This window comes from Chamaea fasciata, unplaced genomic scaffold, assembly GCF_029207755.1.
Source record: "Chamaea fasciata isolate MVZ Bird 193981 ecotype frontalis unplaced genomic scaffold, bChaFas1.0.hap1 SCAF_10, whole genome shotgun sequence".
Taxonomy (NCBI): domain Eukaryota; kingdom Metazoa; phylum Chordata; class Aves; order Passeriformes; family Sylviidae; genus Chamaea; species Chamaea fasciata.
In genome coordinates this window covers 18,401,763-18,421,728 of record NW_027094095.1, presented here as the reverse complement: position 1 = coordinate 18,421,728, position 19,966 = coordinate 18,401,763, and the positions used below count along the sequence as shown (strand labels likewise).

At 40.9% G+C, this 19,966-nt stretch overlaps 2 protein-coding genes across 4 annotated transcripts in view; one reads left to right on the top strand and one right to left on the bottom strand.

The window, feature by feature from the left end:
* Positions 1-6: 6 nt before the first annotated feature.
* LOC136294624 (mucolipin-3-like) overlaps positions 7-19,966 on the bottom strand; it is a 20,522-nt gene continuing 562 nt past the window's right edge. The window contains exons 2-15 of one of the 3 annotated variants that reach the window (XM_066192544.1): positions 16,484-16,817; positions 12,198-12,427; positions 10,232-10,399; positions 9,546-9,699; positions 8,990-9,074; positions 8,813-8,909; positions 8,131-8,230; positions 6,155-6,267; positions 5,928-6,077; positions 3,892-3,993; positions 3,658-3,780; positions 2,919-3,125; positions 2,426-2,555; positions 7-1,250 (exon numbers count right to left, since the gene is read on the bottom strand). In XM_066192544.1, the coding sequence (XP_066048641.1) occupies positions 1,231-1,250; positions 2,426-2,555; positions 2,919-3,125; positions 3,658-3,780; positions 3,892-3,993; positions 5,928-6,077; positions 6,155-6,267; positions 8,131-8,230; positions 8,813-8,909; positions 8,990-9,074; positions 9,546-9,699; positions 10,232-10,399; positions 12,198-12,425 (1,677 nt within the window). In that variant the 5' untranslated portion in view covers positions 12,426-12,427; positions 16,484-16,817 and the 3' untranslated portion in view covers positions 7-1,230. Of the gene's footprint in view, positions 1,251-2,425; positions 2,556-2,918; positions 3,126-3,657; positions 3,781-3,860; positions 3,994-5,927; positions 6,078-6,154; positions 6,268-8,130; positions 8,231-8,812; positions 8,910-8,989; positions 9,075-9,545; positions 9,700-10,231; positions 10,400-12,197; positions 12,428-14,231; positions 14,490-16,483; positions 16,818-19,966 lie in introns of those variants that run through there. The other 2 variants (XM_066192545.1, XM_066192546.1) reach the window with 2 other exon arrangements.
* Positions 15,674-19,966, top strand: part of DNAI3 (dynein axonemal intermediate chain 3) — a 26,778-nt gene continuing 22,485 nt past the window's right edge. The window contains exon 1 of the mRNA XM_066192540.1: positions 15,674-15,720. The gene's annotated coding sequence lies outside the window, so the exon portion shown is untranslated. The remainder of the gene's footprint in view (positions 15,721-19,966) is intronic.

The following is a 19,966-nucleotide window of genomic DNA, read 5'->3' as shown; positions in this document are numbered from 1 at the left end:
CTCTAAGTGTTTATTGTAGCACATTTACAATGTGTAAGCATTCAGACAGAAGGTGTTTAGTGTCCTCTGCAGCACTATACATTGTCACACACAGCTACAGCAATGCTGCTCACAAATGCAAGTTCTCTAAAATACGCTTCCCTTTAGTTTTCTATTCTTCTCCCAGAGTGAATAGACTATAGAAAATAAGGCATTCATTAAATAGTATCACAATCAACAAAGAATATAAACTAAATTGTCAAAACTGAACTTTTATAAGACCTAATGTTTCAGCCAGCCACCGACAGTAGCAGATTGTTAGGTTGCTAGGAAACATCCAGTTTCTAAAGTGTGGAGAGATAAGACTCTCAGAGACATTTCTCCTGTGTCTTTAACTTAGTTTAGACATCAGGTTTACAGACTTGTATGCCAGAGGAAGATTTCAAATTTTTTAAAAATAGGTATTTTGAGAAGGTTTTAGTCTGATTTTTCCTTTAAAAATGTAAGATCCAAACACTGTTAAGCTGAAGACTGTAACTGACCCTGCCCAGTGCTTGATACATGAGAACATTTCTCCACTCAGCTCATCCCTCAAACTTCAGTTCAGCCTGGCATATCCCAGCCTCTCTGAGAATAGATTGCCACTTACATCCAGTGGTACTTGTGTTTAAAGAAGTATTTATTTTATGCTTTCAGCTATGTTTGAGTGGCTTGTGTATCAACTCACTGTAATGACTCCAGAAACAAATTACACCAAATTTCACAGTATTTATTTTTTTCTGTGAGTGCAAATAAACAACAACAAAAAAAAAATGCTGAGGGCTCTAGTGAGCATTCATTCTACAGGTCAGCCATAGACAGATAATGCCTGCAGTACTGAGGGCTAAGTTGGTGTTCAAAGCTGGAATTGTCCAGCACTAGTTCTACTTAGAGTTGAAATTTACTACATTTATATTCTACTCTTATAATCTACCCAAATCTCTGAACACAGACAGGTTTTTATGTCCTTTGCATTCTAGCACAATTTAACTGAGGAAACAAATAAAATAAAACTAATAAAAACCATTCCCAAGCCCCCTGAACTAGAAGTAAATGCCTAATCAAAGAGTCTGTAAGTTTAGCATAAACTTCTGCCACAGGCTTACACTGTTTTTTGAGAAAAGCAGATTAAGTCTTCAGAGATAAATTCCATTGTCCAGTTCTTGCAATGTGTGCTCCTTCAAAGCCTCCATGATATGCTCCCACAATCCATTAAATATGTTCACTACAACCTGCAAAAGGGAGGAGGGGGAAGTTGTCAAGTACATGCATCAAAATAATAGTTTCACCATATAAGACTTAAAAATGCAACTGAACTATTAATAATCTTACATCCATTGACAAGAAACTGCTATGAACCACCAGAAAACATTTTGAACACAAGACTGCTCTCCTAGATGCCTGATCCCCACTGCACAGTCAGTAGGAAAATTGTTATATCCTCACCCTGTCCCATCGTATGCTGGCTTTCTTGTCTTGTCTGAGAGGTGTGTGCAGAAAAGGAAATATTAATGTGTCCATGCCCTTTACCCAGGAGCAGGATGCCCTGCTCTGTTTCGTCCCACACTTTTATCTCCAGTAAGACACTCGGTCAGAACAGGGGCTGGCTCACAGGAGGCTCTGTCATCTCCCTGCTCCAAAATACGGCCTCATCTCCTCCCTCTCACAAATATGTTCTATCAGGCATATAACAATACAGCACCAGAAAAGCCCAACATCAAGGAGTTGCACCTTTGATCTTTTTAATCAAACGGCAAATATTTTTCAGCTCCCCTATCAAAAGACTCTTCAGCAAGGAAGACTCAGACTTGCTGCCAGCCAGGTTAAAGATAAACCACATATCCTGCAATCAGTATTCCTGAAGAAACACAACTTCAAATAACTGAAGCATTTTCTCTCCATGATGGAAGTTAGACAACTTTTTCCAAGTGCTGTGATAGCATCTTAAACTGCATGCTGTCTTAAAACCTTGACAAGCTGATTTTTTTCCCCAAGTTTCAGGCCTGTTACCTGCACAAGGTGTAATTAAAAAGTGGATAAGAGAACACTGAATGAGTTCTCTAAGTCATGCCTGTTACAGTGAGCACAGGAAATGTTGATGCTTACCCATTACATATATGGGGTTCCCAAGTTACTGTAAATACTTTGTTACTTTTTGTAGAATTTTTCACATGTTAAGTGATTCTTAATTTCGAAATTCCCTCACATCTTCTAAGAAATCTGTTGGCTGCAGACATTTTGCTGAAGTTCCCTGTTCATCAGAAATAGTTTGGGATTTTTGTGTGGGTTTCCCCCACAAATACAGCTTCCCCCAAATTTTAAGTACTTTTCATTAACATTGTACCAGGGACACTTTTTAGCATTTTTTGCATATACCTTGATATATAATTTCAATATAGATACATACCATTACAGCAACAGAAGAGAGATGTAGAGCTTTCTTCCTCTAACCTGTACCTCCCAGAGTTTGGTGAGTCTTTGCACTGTGATATAAATCTCCGAAGTTCTGTCTCAGGAAAGCCATCTTGCTGGTAGTGCTAAAAATTGATACTTAGTTAAACCTTTAACAAGGCTAGAACCTACAATAACCTAAATTCCCCCCAGACCATTTTTGAGACACTGCTCAAAACTGAAATTAAAAGATTCATAGGACCTAATGTGAAAATACTGCTTTTTAGATATTTAGCTTCCATTGGAGCAGAAAAACAGACAGACTTTTTAAGAAAAACAAAGTAGAGAGGGATTAAAAACTCTCCTGTCATCACTTTGGACCCTAAAAAGTAGTCATTATATTTATTCTTGAGATTGGCATGCGCTGCAAGTTGAAATATTGAGGAAGATGAGAATTTTGATTGCACCAATCTTGCACTGTTATTCCAGAATGAACAGTCTGTACTTACCTTGACTGTTTCATACGTATCTGTAATGAGTGCAATGAAGAGACTCAGCACCATATAGATGAACAGACTGATGAAGGAGTAGAGGTAGATCCTACTGAATAACCAAACCAAGTAACTTTTCTGCTGCATTTGTGCAAAGGTGGCAAACATGTCATCTCCATTGATCAGTGAAAAAAGGCATTCAGAAACCATGTTCAGAGTGCGAAACTAGAGAGGAGGAAAGAGGACAAGGATGTGTCACTGCTTTATTTGACACAAAGACTGTCCCTAACATGAAGAACATACACCACTGATGACTGGCTGCCTCAGATCTCTTCCTACACCCAGGGGATGATGAGGTGCAAACAGTAAAACATCTGAGGAACAAGCAAAGTTTGTCACCTCCTACACCCATGTGCATTCAATTCAGATAAGCAAATTTCTCTTTTAAGAGGGACAAACATTAATGTCTCCAAAGTTTTAGTCTGATACCAGTGTTCTGCAAAATGGAAATTATTTCTTAAAATATCAGCATGTGATTGGGAGTCACAGCAGCTTCCACTTCTGACTTGGAGCTTTCATAACTTGAGGAAAGTCTGATTGAGTCATGGAAGTCAGACTCCTCAAACAGAGCAGCATCATGTTGAAGATGCACTATTTTTACATTAAGGGAAGCCTTGACATGGAGAACTAGAAAACAACAGTAGTAATCTCTCATTCTGTTATTCAAGTTGTCTTTTTTTCATGGACAGAGCATTACCTTCACATGATATGGTCCCAGCACAATCCATCCACAGAAACAATAGCCCAGGTAGATCATAGCAGCACAACAGCAGAACCTCATTACGTTGGGTAACGCTGCTCGCAGTGTTAGGATGAGAAGCTGCACAAAGCAATGCAAACAGTTAGAATTCAACCAGATACTTCTTCCAGTCCTCTTATAGCAACAAACAGAATAAATACCAACAATATGAAGATCCCAGGAGATCCTTACATTATACTTCTGAAAGAAACCTAGGTAGCGAATGACTCCAAGCCACACAAGCATAGTGGATATTCCTAAGAGTATGCTGCAGACATCATAACTTGTCAGACTCTGAAAAAAAAAGCAAGAGAAGAAGCAAAAAAGTAAGAAAGGAAAAAATTAATTATTGTAACAACTGACAGGTTCTAAATTGTGACTCCCATTACTAGAAAGATTTGTTAAGAACATTTTTCCTTTGGCAAACTCTCCCAGTTAGAAATTAGTTTGAGGCAATATACATTAGAGAGAGATCCCACTAAAGAGCAGGGGCACTTTCAAGTGCAACTCATGAAATGCCTTAACACGTGGCTGTTTGTAAAACAGATTCTAACAAGATGAGCTTTATTTGCAAGGCAGTTACACTGCAGAAGCAGAGACACCTCCTCTGTACCCAGCTCATCAAGATCTGCAGTGGCACTGCAAGCATTTTTATGCTGCTTCCAGACTTGCAGCAACTGTTTCTGGAATCTCCATTGACAGATTCCTCAGAGCATCTTAAGAATCTCTGCACTGGATCCCAATGGACAGTGTAAACATGACACAGAACAAAGAAAGTTCTTCCAGTATATAGGAAAAGCTCTTTGTAAAAATTTGCATGACTTGCCAGCATTGCTCAGATAAATACTCAGGATACTACTTTGTTATGTAGTTGGGAACTATGAGCTATATAAAGCTATCAAGGGGAAGACTAATTAGCTTCTAATGAATTCTATCTGGAACTTATATCTATTGGCACTTTGCTGTTTCTTCCACCTACGATACTGGCCTGTTTTCATCCAAATTATCATGTACTCTCTTCCTGAACTGCAGCTCTACTCTGACACAGACCGTGACAGCTTATTTGAAGTTTTCATTATTTTCTGTTTCTATTCTCCTAAGAATAAAACATAAATAATAGATATTGGCAATGGATATTGGCTAATCTTTCCTATCAGCATAATTCATTTAGAGCTTGACAAGAAACAAATTTAGGCTACTTTAATGTGAACTTGTTATTCAACCACTGTCATACAGTAACATGGAACAAGACCTTGTTATTATGGTCCACAAGGCTTGCAAAATGGAGGGAAATGTACCTGTAGAGAGGAGTTTTAGTAAAATACTCTTACATATATAAATAGATGTTATTATAAGATAAGACACAGGAATTCCAAATGCAAGATCTTATTCCAATCTTGTTCTCTTCGCTGCTTCTTCCAAAGCAGGATAGAGCTATGTCTTATCTTAGCCAACTTCCTCACAGCTTCTTTCTACTCTCAGTGAGTTAATAGGTCCTACGGTGAGACAGGACAATGTGTACGGGGTGTTTGTAATAGTCAAGCTGTCAGCAAATGGATTTCAGACCCATCCTTTCATCACTATTGTCCAAAGTCCACTATGTTGCAATTTCACACTTCAAAGACTGCTAGAGATTTTGTGAAGAACAATATTATCTGAATATCAGAGTGCTTCAGGATAGCATATTACAATAATTTTTCTTCCCTAATTCTGTAAAATGCAATGTTCTACAAGTTTTGAGTTTTGTCCATATCAAGTTTATTTTAGAAAGTGAAAGCCCAGAACCTGCTGTGGCTGACTGTTACGTACATGCTGGAAAATAGAAGCTGGGAAAGCAGAAAAGTAATATTTAAGGAGACTCTTTCAAACACTTGTAAACAGAGTTCCAAAAGTTAAATGCTAAATTTGAAAAAAATCATCAAATGAGCAAATATAAGTGAGAAAGGGAGGAAGCCAGCAGTCAAACTTTCAGAGATGAACTACATTTTATTCCTGTGAGTCACTGGGAATAAAGATAGTTCGGCACTATAATACAGAGTGATATTTGGAGTTTTTAAATCTTGCTACTAGAAACAATATGCATGAGTTGCAATTCAGGAGGAGAAGATAGAGTTTTAAAGCACCATGCCACTCAGAAACAAGTACAGCCAGCCTAAGTCCTCTGAGAGATTTAAACCTAGGTTGGACAGAAACAGTTTTGCTTCCATCTGACAGTGTGAAAAGCCTACCTTAGCTTGTATCTCCATCTTTAGAGTTGATCCAACAATAGTTAGGACATCGCTGACAATAATAAGGATGTACCATCCATTGACAAATTCCATTTGATCACTGAAAGATACTTCTTTCTTATAATAATATAGGAAAAAGCTTACAAATTCCTAAGGGAAAGGAGGAAAGAAAACAGTTAATCAGGCTAACACATGACAAGGTTTTCCAAAAAAGGAGATGTACCCACCCTTTGGAGCCAAATTCCTTTAATCACTGATCGTGTGCAAAGGATCAATGAAGCCAGACAAGTCAATATGACAAAAGCATCGAAGATCATCATGTAATGAGTGTTCTTCTGTACTGCAAGAACAAAAATGTACATGTTAATAGTACATTTATTCTTGTTGACCATTACTGAAGTAAAAACCAAGTTTTGATGTTAACTATATTCATACAACTGAATTAAGAAAAATCTTAGCCTTTTTTCCCCCAAAAGTTTATCTGACATATTTTATGAGAGACACAAATGCATCTGCACTACAGATACCATTTCAGTAAATTTAGGAGGGTTGACACCACATCAAAAATATACCAGAGTGTGAGTGCTTCTTACAGCCCTGCAAGATTAGAGGTGAGAGTTAATCATTTTACAGGGACTGGAATGGCCTTTGGAGTCAAAGAGGTGCTCAGAAATTTTTTTCAGAATCCTAGGAACTTTATAATATGTATCTTCTCTTTCAGACCACTATTTGACAGTCAGTTTTTCTGTCCTCGGGCAGTGCAGATAACTTGTACTGTTGCTCAGCTAGTCAACATCAACATTGAGATAGACATGAGTTTTCCATCTCTTATGTTACTAAAATTCACATTCTTGATCATCTAATGTTAAACATTGCACCAAATCTGTTTGTTTGTTTGTTTTTATACCTACCATACAGCTGAAAATAGGTGAGACAGTAGAAGGATTAGATTTTTTATGCTAAAAGATGGTGGATTGAGAAAAAAAATCAATCAAAAAAAAAAGCTAAATTTGCAAGAACATGCACCAATTCTACAAAATGGGCTGCTGAAATTCTAGTTGACTTCACGAATTGCACTACTCAGAAAGAGCCCACCCAGTACTTCTTTGTTACGCTGCGGCCATTTGTTTTTGCCATGTAGTGCAGAACAGCAAGAAGTAGTTATTGTGCAGCTGCAGCCATTGCCGGTCTCCGTTTCCCGGGATTTCAGGCCACAAGAGGGGCACTCCGGGGATGGATTTGAGGAGCGCTGGAGGCGCCCTCGGCACCAACGCGCCCCTTGGGACGGGCGCCGGCCCCTGCAGCGCCGCCTGCTGGGCACGGCCGGCACGGCAGCGCCAACCCCGGACACCGGCGCGGAGCTCCGGGACGCGCTTCGTTTGGGCCCCAGTAATTAATTTCAGTCTGCACCTTTACAAAAACACCGGTTATCCTTTTTCCCCACCAGATCTTCATCCCCTAACGCAGGCATAGAAACAGAGAAAGTGGCAAAGTAGAAAGAAGGACCTGGTTCATCCTGTTGCAAAGTGGGATCTAAAAGTGCTGGAAAGCTTCTGACTATCAAAGAGATGATTTTTGCTAATGAAAAAAGATGATGTTTTGACCAGGCTAAATATCTGCCAACAAAGATGGCTCATTCTTGTCAGTCACTGTATAAGAAATTTAACCACCTTGTGCACCTCAGGTATAGCCAAATACACAGCAAATGGCATTTAAGCAACAATAAGAAGAGTTTCTAGCCATTCCACTCCAGAAAGCCTTAGCAACAATGCTTCCTTATCTTTCCTGGTGCTAAGTCCTGAAATAAGAGTAAATCAGCTTCAACTTTCCACCACTATCATGTGTCCTGTTGCCTGGTGCTAGAACGTTTCACAATTCTGCCTTAAGAAAGGAGCAGTGTAATTTCAGAAGCAAAATTGATAGAAGGATGTACAGTGAGGCATGGAAAATTTTGGTTTGACATTATCAGTGGTGCAATCCTTGAAAACTGCTACAGAAAGTAATGGTGTGGCTGGATTCCCAGGTTTTCAGATCAGAGGTTGAAGAATAACAACTTCCTAGAAAATCAGATTTAAAGTGCACATATTAGATAGAGATTGTATGTCAATGGTGCCTCACCTTTTCATAAATAAAACAGGAAACAAACATTGTGCCAGTGGACACAATTTCATTATGAAAATTTGAACAAATTTATGTCACTTACTTGATCCAGAAACGTGCCAGTCTTTACATTCCCTGATTGCTATGTCATTGTCTAGACTTATTTTAATTCTTCCACTGTGTGCTTTATTATCAAACAAAATCTGTAGTATTAAAAACAAAAACAAATGAAAAAAGGTGCATTTCTTTATAAAATTAAACAATTACACATGTAGCCCACTGTATTGCTAAGCCTGCATAATGATGCAGCATAATTCCCCTAAGGGAGAAGTTATAAAACTAACTCCAGTATCTTCAAATAAATGCTGTCAAAATGGAAGACAAATCTGCTGAACCATGTATTTGCCACAAATTGTTTGATCAACTAGCTACTAGGTGAAATACTTTTAAACTACATTCTCATTTCTCTATGATCTGAAAACAACCTTTCCCAGAAGCATCTATCTAAAGAGAAGAGATTTACACTTCCATTATACTTCAGATGGATTAGAGCACAAGTGGCTGTAAACCAAGCAAGTACTTCAGGACCACATCAGGTGCACTCAAAGCTTAACCTTCCACAGTGACAACTGCTGGTTATTTACACCATAACAGAGTAATCCAGGCATCACTGACCCAGCGGTACTCAACACTCTTCAGAATATACCTGTGCTGACTGTGTGCAGTAAACCAGCAAGTCATTTTCTGGTTTTGAACAGAAAGGCACGTGGCAGATTTCCACATACCCGCAGAGTGAAATCGTAACAGTCAGGGAGCTCGTGGTGACGAACGGTCTGGAGGTTGATTGCCTTCAGATTGAACATGAGCTGCACCGCCACCAGTCTGCAACAGAGCTCCAGGTTAGCCTGGCACAGGGAAAATGCACCAATACCCCCATGCAGGAGGTGTCCTTTCCTCCTCACCTGGGGAAATCCAGAGTGAAATTCAAATTGTGTTTTCCCACTGTTGCGTTGTGTAATGGAGTCGTTGGCTCAATGTACAAGCAGTCTGGAATGGATAAGGACTCACAACAATATCTCATGGATTATCAGGTTCTTTAACCGTAATCTGCCTGTCCCACTCCCGAGGCTGTTATGAGCTGTTGGCTACACCAGACAAGATAGCACACTTGAGTGAGGAGTCATCTGAGAAGCCAACTGACAAATACACTGGCTTCCTTGAACACCAGCCAAGTAATTCATCATGAATTCACAGGGAATGCTCCTGAAAATTAGCCCCAAATACTTGTATTAGTTGGTCATCAGTGCTAAAGGCTCATCACTTTTTGCAGCATTAGACATTGGAGTTGAGGGCTAGAGGTTAGGTACACAGAACTTTTCTTACCAGTTTTGGCTGGTAGTAAATTCAATATAAACCATGTGATAAGACTATAACATGCTGTAAAGTTTTAAAAATAATTTATCAAAAATGTAGGTCCTGTCCTCCCAAAGAACTGATAAAATAGATTAGGTTCATCACCAGTCACAATCTCTGGGTCTATATCAAAGGTGTCATTTCCAGGACAGATGATTCCTCGCTTGTAGAACTGCTGACAAACAGCCAGAGGTGTCTCTTCTGCTCCCCTCTTCTCATAAGCATGATTTCCAACAGAGATGTTGGGCAGCTGGAGGTACTAAAGTTCAAAACAAACAAACAAACGTAAACAGCAATAAAACTGTTAGTCTCTGAGGAAAAAAAAAATAAAACAAAACAAAACAACAAAACTACCAAAACTAAGCAAACCAGAAGCGTTTGGATGGATTATAACCCATCTCTTTTATTTAAAAGGTCACCTAAAGAGCTGTGAAACCTAAACCACACCACAGCTGAGTCCTCAAATATTTTAAGGTATTTGACAAAAAACACTAAGTACAGGATTTGGATCTAAATACCTTTTTGCTTATTATGCTTTTCTCTTTACAATTCTTACTAGAAAGCCTAATTTGTTACTTGTGAAGAGTTCTGGCTCAGATCCAATGGGTGCTTTTTGTGTAGAACTAGTACACTGATTAAGGATGTTACTACACTACACTGCTCCAGCAATGACAGAAAACCTAAATGACTTGATGCTTCAGTCTTAAGCAATTGACACAGAAGTTCAATTCAAAAAAAGCTACCCAGTAAAAGATCATATATATTGTACATATTGCAGCAACAATCCCTACCTGGTTTATTGCAAAGAATATCTGGTCGTAGACATCTGTTTGTGTGTATACAGCATAGGTATCATCCATTCTGTCCATATATCCTTTTAAGAAAAGATGCTTGAATGCAACAGTGTTCTCTTCTTTGAAGGCAACCACCATTTGATTGCTCAATCCAAACACCACCAGCTGAAAAAGATATTTATATTTCCTGTTCAAAGAAAAAGTAGGCTTCTGGATTAACATATGAACCCCGTTTTATGAACAGCCAGTCTTTTGTCTCACTGGCAGACATGGCAATTACATGCAGGCCGCTCCATTCCACAGCTGGTCAAATGAAAGTTCGACTTGAAGGAAACAGTAAAGTTTGGGTTTCATGAATGTGCCTTTAAGGTATTTACAGCATCTTGGCCAAGGACGGGCATTTTTACAAAGAAAATGATACCATCTCAGGTTGGAGCTCCCTATATACTGTTACCCATGCTTTGTTAGTTCGGCCTGGCATCAATTGACTTGCCCTGGAGGAATATCATTGTTCCTCAGCCAAAAAGGCAGGATGAGACTTAACAAGACCTCACCTCCAAGTCCTTACTCCAGTGTTCAAAAGGGAAATTGAGGACAACTCAGGAAAACAAACATCTCTCAATCAAGTTTCAGAGAAAAGAACTTTGAGAATTACTTAGCAAAGCTGTGCTTGTAACAAGATAACACCTGAAGCTGGTAAAAAAAATATATTGCAACTGTTCATGAAAAGTGAGCCCAAAACTCTGTTAGCTACTATCCAGACTGGAAAAGGTTTTTAGAAATACATGATGTATTTTTTCTGGGAGCTCGCAGTTCTCTTGATTATTGTTTCAAATCTGGTGTCAGGTGTATTGTGAAAAAAATCATCAGATATAAGTCTGAATCAGTAGTCTACAGATTAGTTTTATGGCCATGGTGCAAACTGGATATGCAGGTTTTGATAAGGGTAACTCAGTTACAGAGATACTGAAATGCTCTGTAGGCAAGCTCAGCATGCTCAGCACACAGGAATACATCAGCAAACCAGCACTGCTCAGACTGAATTACCTACAGGCAGATTTTCTCTGAAAATACAAAATCAGCACTAGTTTCTTTCTCATTTGGATTCTTCCATCATCAAATTTTACTTTTAGTTGCAAAATGGGAGAGATGGCAAACAGAGAATGATGGCACATTTAAAAACGAAACAGTAAGGGACACAAACGTGCTGCCAGATGCACTGCAGGAGAACTCGTAGTTCTGCAGTTTGTGCCATCAGTCATGCAAATGGAAACAAAACATTCTTTTCTACACATGTACTGTCATAGCACTGGCATGACCATAAAGAGAAATCACATGTGGCAATTCTGAAGGATCATCTGAGGCCTTAGAAAGGTTTTCTGGAAACTTTCCTCTGCCTTAACCACAGAACTTTGAGACAAACAATTGTATTTAGAGGAGCAGATAAATGTGTCATATGAAATCTGTGGTGCAAGGCTGGGTGAGAGAAAGAGTGAGGAAGAATTTCTAAGGTTTTTTTTCAATGCAAGAGTTTGTATGCCAAATGCAAGATATAAGCAAACATCATGAAAAAGTCACCAATTTCGGTTCTCATCACTGTGATATTGAAACAGAAACAACTTTTCCTTCCCTCAAACACAATAGTGAAGCAGTTATTGGGGGAACAGATGTGTAGGGACACCATCCTTTGGGGGTAAAAAATGGCAAAGAAGAAAAAGTAAAGTAAAAAGTCAAGTTGAGGCCTTAAACATGGTTCCTTTCATCTGTACTCCTGGAATGCTATTTTTTTCGGTCCATAGTTTTAGGAGAAAATTATGCCACCTGAGATCTAAGCTACATATATGCAAATAAGATAATTTTGCAATCTATCCTTTCCCTTTCTCTGCACCACACCATGAATAGCATGTCACCCGCTTTCATTTGAGTTCCCATAGGCTGAGTCCCTGCTTCCATAGGTACTCACCTGAACTGTAACCATTACTATTTTGAGTAACTGAATCCCAAGTTTCCAAGGCTTTCTGCCCCGGGCCCAAAATTTCTCACATGGGTTCATGAAGAAAAATTTTAACTTCCTTCTAAGCTGGTCTTCCAAAAGCCCTTCCTGCGATACTGATGAGTGTCGTTTGTAGCTGCAAAGGTTTTCATTGTCACATGCACTGCAGCTGCTCACAGACACTTCAGGATTTTCCATTTCTGAAAAGAAAAGTAGTCCTTGTCGGTTGAAAAACATGCAAACATCAATATAGTAGCAGCAGATCAGTCTGCACTAACAACCTGGACTCCAAAGGTGTTTATCCTCTGTGAAAGGCACTTACACTTTATACTGAATTTTAGACCTTTCTCGTATTATTGTACACATTCCACAGAACTCCAAGAAAAATATGAGCAAGTTCTTAAATTTGCAGTTAGGCTGCCAGGACACTTATTCAGTAATTTCTGTCAATTTGAAATTACAGGGTCACTTCCTGAAAACTTCTTCCTCTCTCACTTGACAACAACTGCATATGTGCAAGACATCCTGACTCAAGAAGAGCACCAAAAGCCTCTCAGGAGCATTCACTCTTCTGGAAAAATTATTTAGCCCTGTAGCTAGTATTTTTCCCCCACACCTACAAGCCTATGTCCAGTCCCTGAAAGAAATGGAATTTTCAAGAGAGGCAGTGGTTTTCTTATACGTTACTATTAACATGGTTCACTCTTGGAAATGGAGATGGAGCATGACAAATTGAAATTCAGATAAATTACCTGAGAGCATTAACTTGTCATTTGGCAGGATAATGTCTTTTTCTTTTGCCATAAAAGACTCAATGTAAACCACCAGCGATGATGAACCAAACAAAAAGACCAAGAGGTAATTGAATCATGATTAGCCAAAGAGGCTCACATTTGAGTTGAGTATGAGGGGAAAAGATTAGATAAAGATTAGACACCTTATAAACATGTTTTGAGGAATTACTCTGCATAGTATTCAGTGTGTTTACATTTTGACTTGTTACTAAATTCACTTACTCCCAAACATTTTATAAATGCTTTATAAAATATTTAAGAACTAGCCAGGAATATTTATTTCAGATAAAAAACCGATGAAATTTAGAACAGTGAAGACAGCCTAGGCTGTGAATAAAGGTGTGCCTTATTAGGCAGTTTATTTTTGATTCCAATAAGAATAGTTTTTTATATAACTCAAAAAAAATCATCAAGATTGATTTTTACAAATGTCCAGTCGCATCCAGTCCCTCCAGCAGCCCTTACACACAGAAGAACAACAGTCTGTTTCAGATATGATTCGAGATCTTCAATTTCCCCAATTGTCAGGGAAAGCAAGAAAAGTTTTGAGTCAGCAGTGTAACACTAAGAACAAGCCCATACAGAGGCCGAAAAAAGTACAGCTCCTGTTTTATCTGACTTCCATTGTCCTGCAGGATAGAGTACAGTCTGCTGTGGTTTCCACTCATCTTTCTCACAGCTGATCCGGCATTTCTAAAATTAAGCCCAACTCTGCCACTGCAATATTCCTGTCAATATCTGCGCTGGATTTAAAAACAAAACAAAACAACAAAAACCAAAACAACAACAACAAAACCCCCCACCACCCACCCACTCCTGGCCATCCCGGTGGGCTTGAGGGCCGTTCCCACAGGCGCAGCCCCGCGCTCCCCCCACAACCCGGGCTGGGGTCGGGGCAGCCGGGGCGGTCACAGCCGGGGCGGTCACTGCGGGCCGGGCCGGGCCGGTCCCTTCCTTCAGCAGCCTTCCCCTTGCCATCCGCTGCAGGCGGCTCCCGACACCCGCGGGCTGCGGCAGCTTTGCGGATGGCACCGGGGCCGGCGCGGGAGCCGCCCGCATCCGCATCGCCACGGCCGGCCAGGCCGGAGCGCGGCAGCCGCTGCCCCTCCCGGGCTCGGCGCCCCTCTCCCGCGGCACCCCAAAGGCGAAGGCTGGGGGCCGAGGCTGCACCCCCGCGCCCTCTCCCCCGCCGCCAAAGGCTCCCGCGTACCTGCCAGCCGTGGCCGCTCCTGCCGCTGCCCGGTCCCGGGGGGCTGCAGCCGCCGCGGGGGCGGCCGTGCGAGCCCGGTGCTCGCAGCGCGGTGCCCGCAGCCGCCCCCGCTCCCTCCCGGCTCCGCTCGGCTGGGCGGGAGAGCCGCGGCCTCCGCCAGCCCGCCCCGGCCCCCGGGCTGGGCTGTGCCGTGCTGTGTGTGCCGTGCGGGGGCTGTGCCGGGCCGGGCCGGGCCGGGCTAGGCTTGGCTATGCGGGGCTGTGCCGTGCCGTGCTGTGCGCACCGGCACTGGCGGCCTCTGACACCTTGTGCTGCTCATCTCCCTCCTGCCGCACGTGACGGGCGGCTCTCCACACTGTCATACACTTCCCGCAGGATGGTAATGCCGGCTCCAGATTTATTGACCTAGGCTTCTCCACCAGGGGAAGTAATGTTATGTTTACATTAAAAATAATATTTTTATGTTTACATTAAAAAATTATGTTATAAGTAATGTGTCTAATAAAAAAAACAAACCACAACCCAAACAGACAAACAAAGCCCCCAAAATCCCTTTCAGGTCACAGAACTGTAGTTAGGAAGGGGAGCTAGTGGTACAGTGGATATGCTCAAGTCATTCCACTTATACACAATTAAGCTATTAAAGTTATTAACTGAACTTCAAAGAGAATGGGCTTCTGTCTTGGGTCTGTGCCAGTCCCACCGCACTGTGGAAATGATCCCCCTTTGGCATTGCTGCCTGACAAGAGGATAAACCTCGGGTTATAACTGTGCACAGTCTTCAGCTGCCTAATTTGTGCTGCAAGTGCCACTCTGAACACTGGTATAAAAGGAGAAGGTAAAATAAGGCCAAGACCAAAACAAGGAGCGTAGCAGGCATTTTGAGAAAGGGAACTCCCTGACTGTACAGACTGACACGGAAGACAGAACGAACTCTCCTGCTTATCATAAGAAGGACTGGATGGACCTCGGACTGACACCAAGGACAAGCACTGGGTGCTCCGCACAGAGAGAAAGATACTGCGGGGCTCCTCTGTTTTACAGAGGAAGCAGCAGCAAGGCAAACCAATTTATTTTTATGCATCCAAAACACAAAAGATACAGATTACAAATCTTCATATTAACAAACAGCATCGAATCGCCTCAGCCCCAGCGGGAGATGGGCTCAGCACTGCCCGGCAAACACCGAGGCGATGCCCGGGCTGGGGTAAGCGGGTGGCCCGGCCGCAGAGGGGACTGCCGCCGCCTGTCGCCTACAGACCCCATCGTGCCCCGGGCCCCAGAGTCCCGCCGGCGCCGCGTCTCCCGCGCAGAGCATGCTGGGATTAGTAGTTCTTATCTGGCGCGTCCCTGCGGGCTGCCGCCGCGGGGGCGGGTTTGCAGAGCGGGGCGCTGATTGCCTGTCCGAACCGTCAATCACAGCTGGCCCCATCGCCATGACAACCGCGCGCCGCCGGGGACGCGCCGGGCCGGGGCCGCGGCCGCGCAGGTAGGGGACAAAGGGCACGAAGGGGATCCGGCCACGCTGTGGAAGAGGTGACAGGTGCCCGACCGGAGAGCACACGGGCTGCAGCCGGCAGGGCACAGCCGCTGGCGCAGAGCCCACGACTGCCCCGTGCGGCCCAGCCACCTCTTCCCGCGGCACTGCCAGCGGGCCCCAGGCGGCAGCGCCTTCCTCGATGCCGCTGAGGGGCTGTGCTGAGGGGCTGTGCCGAGGGCTGGAGGGCGCTGGGGATGAGACCGGGGCTGCAAACACTGCACAGCCCCTCCGCGCCCTCCCGGGCTGCTGCAAACCCCCCGAAACCCACACCCCCATCCCCGGCCTCCACACGTGATCTCGTTACAGCCACCCAGCTCTCACATTTCCAAGACGAGATGAACATTTTTCTTACCTCTGCTTAAAGAAGTCTTATCTAATGTAAATTTTTACAATACGGCATTTCTGTTTCAGAAGTCGTGATAATGCAACATATTGTTACTGTTTGGTTCCTGGCAGGACCATGTTTTGACAACTTCTATATCATACTTAGTAACTTTTAAAGTACCAACCAAATTGGTACACTATTTTAATAACCTAGACTAGCTGTACTGGCTCATACCAGCAGTTCTGTTCGGGCAAGATAATAGTAAAGCCAGATTTCCACTCTTTGCACTCTTTTCTTATTGGATTTGTGGTTTAATTTCTATAGCCAGATGTACTATCATTATTTTTAGTAGCCCTCAATTTTTCATCTGTCAGTTTGCCCTGTTACCTTCTGAAATTGTGTGCTTCTGGCAGCTGTCCTGTCCACAGGCAGTATATCCCGTAATTCACACGCTTATTGTGCAATGAAACACTTCTGCAGTCCTGTTGTTTATTCCCAGTTGTTTGTTCCACATCCATAAGCTCATGTGATGCCCGCTAGATCTTGTGTTAGGACCGTGAATCAGCATCTCCTGGTCACTTTCTCTGTGTCTCTTGTGATTTCACTGACTTTTATCATGTAATTTTCAGGCTAAAAATAATCCTAGTTTATTCCCAGTACAAAATATGTTCTATGTCTTCAGTCATCCTTGTTATACGTTTTCCAATTTTCATCTATTTCTCTTTGAGTAAAAGAAAGGCGAGAATCAGAACAGAGCATTAACCAATATTCTAATGAAGTTTTCCGTTTTATTCTCTTACGGCTTTGTTATTAATTCTTAACCTAATTTTACACATATTGTACTTATCATGCCGGATACTGTAATGACACCTACTAGTTTCTATCAAATAACAAAAGCAACGCCAGGTTCAAGTAAGCCTGATTTAATGAAAAGTTGTGTAAACCAGGTACATTCAAATTGAACTATTTATACGCTGAAATGATTTGGCAGTCACCAAAACTTCAGCTTTATTCCCTACAACTTATACAATGAAGTTGTGTCCAAATATGAGCAAGGATTATTAATAATTTTTAATAATTTTGTATTATTTTCTCTTTGTGTAGAGCAAGATAGAGTAAATTTAATTAAAGGCAACATTGCATGTGAATTTCTGGAGTGACAAAGTATTTTCAAGATGGTATTTTTAACAAGTTCCTAAATGTTTACCAACAGACGTGTGTTTTTTAGCTTGCTAGTGATACAACAAAAAATGCAATTAGCACATGGTTTTGATCCTTTCCTTGTAGTATTTTTGTAAAATGGACATTCATCCAATTCTTCTGTCATTCCAAATTGCAGTAAATTACAGTCCTAAAGTAGTAATGCACACAAACTTGACCCTAAATCATTCAATTAAGCAACTAATGAATCATTCTGTGTCCTCAAATCAGACAGCATCTTTTGTAGAACCGATAGCTAATTAGTTTTTGCCTTTTGCAGTACCTAGCAACTTCACGTATTTGTTTATAGCTGTAAATGTTTCAGTACATTAAATGATTAGGAGAACACTCTGATCTTATTTTTTCTCTTAAGCCTAATGTTTAAAATATTAGAGCCATCTGTAAGCAAACTAGCCTGTAAAATGTCAAACAAAGTTGTCAAATATTTACCAAGGCTTTAGCAATTACAAAATGTAACACTGTGTTCTACTGAAAAACTGCTGAAAAATTAGACTGAACATAATTAATGAAATCTAAATATTACTTACTTTTTAAAAATAAAATACATGGAAATATTTATGACAATTGATTTTCAAAAGCTATAGTTTTATATAGATTTGGAACTCTGAAATTCTCAAATTATGTTAATTTAAATGTGGCTTCCAACCTCTTCTCAGTCATAGAATCATGAATTTTTATAAACATAATGGAGAGGCATAATACATTTGCGTGTGCCTTGACAAGTCCACTTTAAATAAGCAATATAGAAATATCCTTAATAAAATAGGAACTAACTATAGATTTAAGAATTAATCTTTTTGGTCTCATTTTCAGACAGTCCATTAATATTGACTGATTTTTTCATGGCTTTCTTGATAGGATTTAGTATTTTGTATAAAAACTTAGGGGAAGAAAACAAACCCCCGAATTAAGAGGTAACTACTGAAAATAGTAGTTTTTAACTTACTTGGGACTTTTATTCTTTTATACTTTTTTGGAAGAGGTGAGGTGCAAAGTCTGCTCCTCAATACGTATTTGAAAGTTCTCAGTGTGTGAGTTTCCTGAACGGGGCACCTGGAGGTTACCATATTGCTGTGTAAAAACCAACTTTGCATATAGGCTCTGTAAATGGCTGTGGGCCTGGTTATGCTTCCAAAGAAGTTTCTGGAAGCTCTGCCTTGGCTTTCTCTGCAGGCTTTCCGTTTCCTGACCACTGACAATCATATGGCCGCAGGAGGACGGAGGGGCAGGGGCGATACAGCATTGGGGATATTGTAAAAGAAGATAAGCAGTTTGTAATTTTCTGTCTGCTTCCCAGCTGGGAGTCCTGTGCATCCCAGACGGAAGCACAAACAGTCCCACTGACTGCTCTATTCAGATGCAACCTTTAAACAGGGACACTTTTTGTATTAACAAATGCAAATACATGTACCAGGCACTGACATCAGCTTTACCACCATGGGCCTTCTCTCTATAGTTGTGCATCTACCTCTATACTTCATCCTTTCAGTGAAGGAGGAGCATCTGATTACTGGGACACCATTTTCAAGAATTTTAACCATTTCTATAGGTAAAATATGCTTGAAATCAGTTGAAAGGAAAGGGATGTTTTTATTGCAAGTTATTTTACTAAACATAGGATATGACTTATGTCAGCCTTCTCAGTGTTTCCTCCATTCATGTGACTTAGAGTTCAGGATAATCAGAGGAACTCACTCAGAATTTCCAAACTGGTTTTGTTGCAGTGTATAATTATGAAATGGTGAAGACATTGTGACTGGAATATATATGAGATGGTTCATATTGTCCTTCAACTAATTTCTACAACAGCTGCCCTCAACTCCTATCCTGGAGGACTGTCTCTCTTATACAGAGGCATGAAGTTTGGTTTCAAATTAGAATACTCACTGAACCCATTTACAAAATGGGTCACAATTTTTATATGTAAAATATACAAGAAGATAGATAAGAAACAGCTATACATAGCTTTCCTTCTTAAATAAGGAAAAAAATAGTCTCTTTTGACCATCTGAATTGATATGCACTCTCAGTGAGGTAGGCCTAAGTGTTTCAGAGCTATAAGCTAAGTATATTTTATAGGCTTTTTTGAAAGATTATACATATATAAGATTATATAAAAATGCACACACATATATAAAAATATATTTATATATAAATATATAAATTAAAATATATTGACTATTACACAGAACTGTTTCTACTCCTGTACTTGACAAAAAGACTGTGAGAATGAGGGCAGAAAAAAATTCCCAGCTTTCTCCTTAGGTTCATTATATATGATTGGGGGGGGGGGGTGGTGGAGGTTAAAAACATCATCCTATGCACAGCAAAAGTTTCAAAATTCTGAAACATTAATTTTCGTTGCACTGGTATCATCACTGCTTTTTGGAAGAAGCCGAAGATTAAATTGCTACCATTCTTCAGACAGATTAATGAAGGGGACTGCATTTTCCATAATCAAGAGAGATGAAACAAGAGAGAAATACACTAACATGCCATGGATGCAGCCTGCCACCTGTGATCTGCAAGATCCAGTAGGATGCAGAAAAGAGTCTGAGGATTTATAGAGTATATTTTTCTACTTTGATTGGAGTAAAAAAAAAAAAAAAGCGTAACTGTAATAAGAGTGTCAGACTCTGCTCACATTAA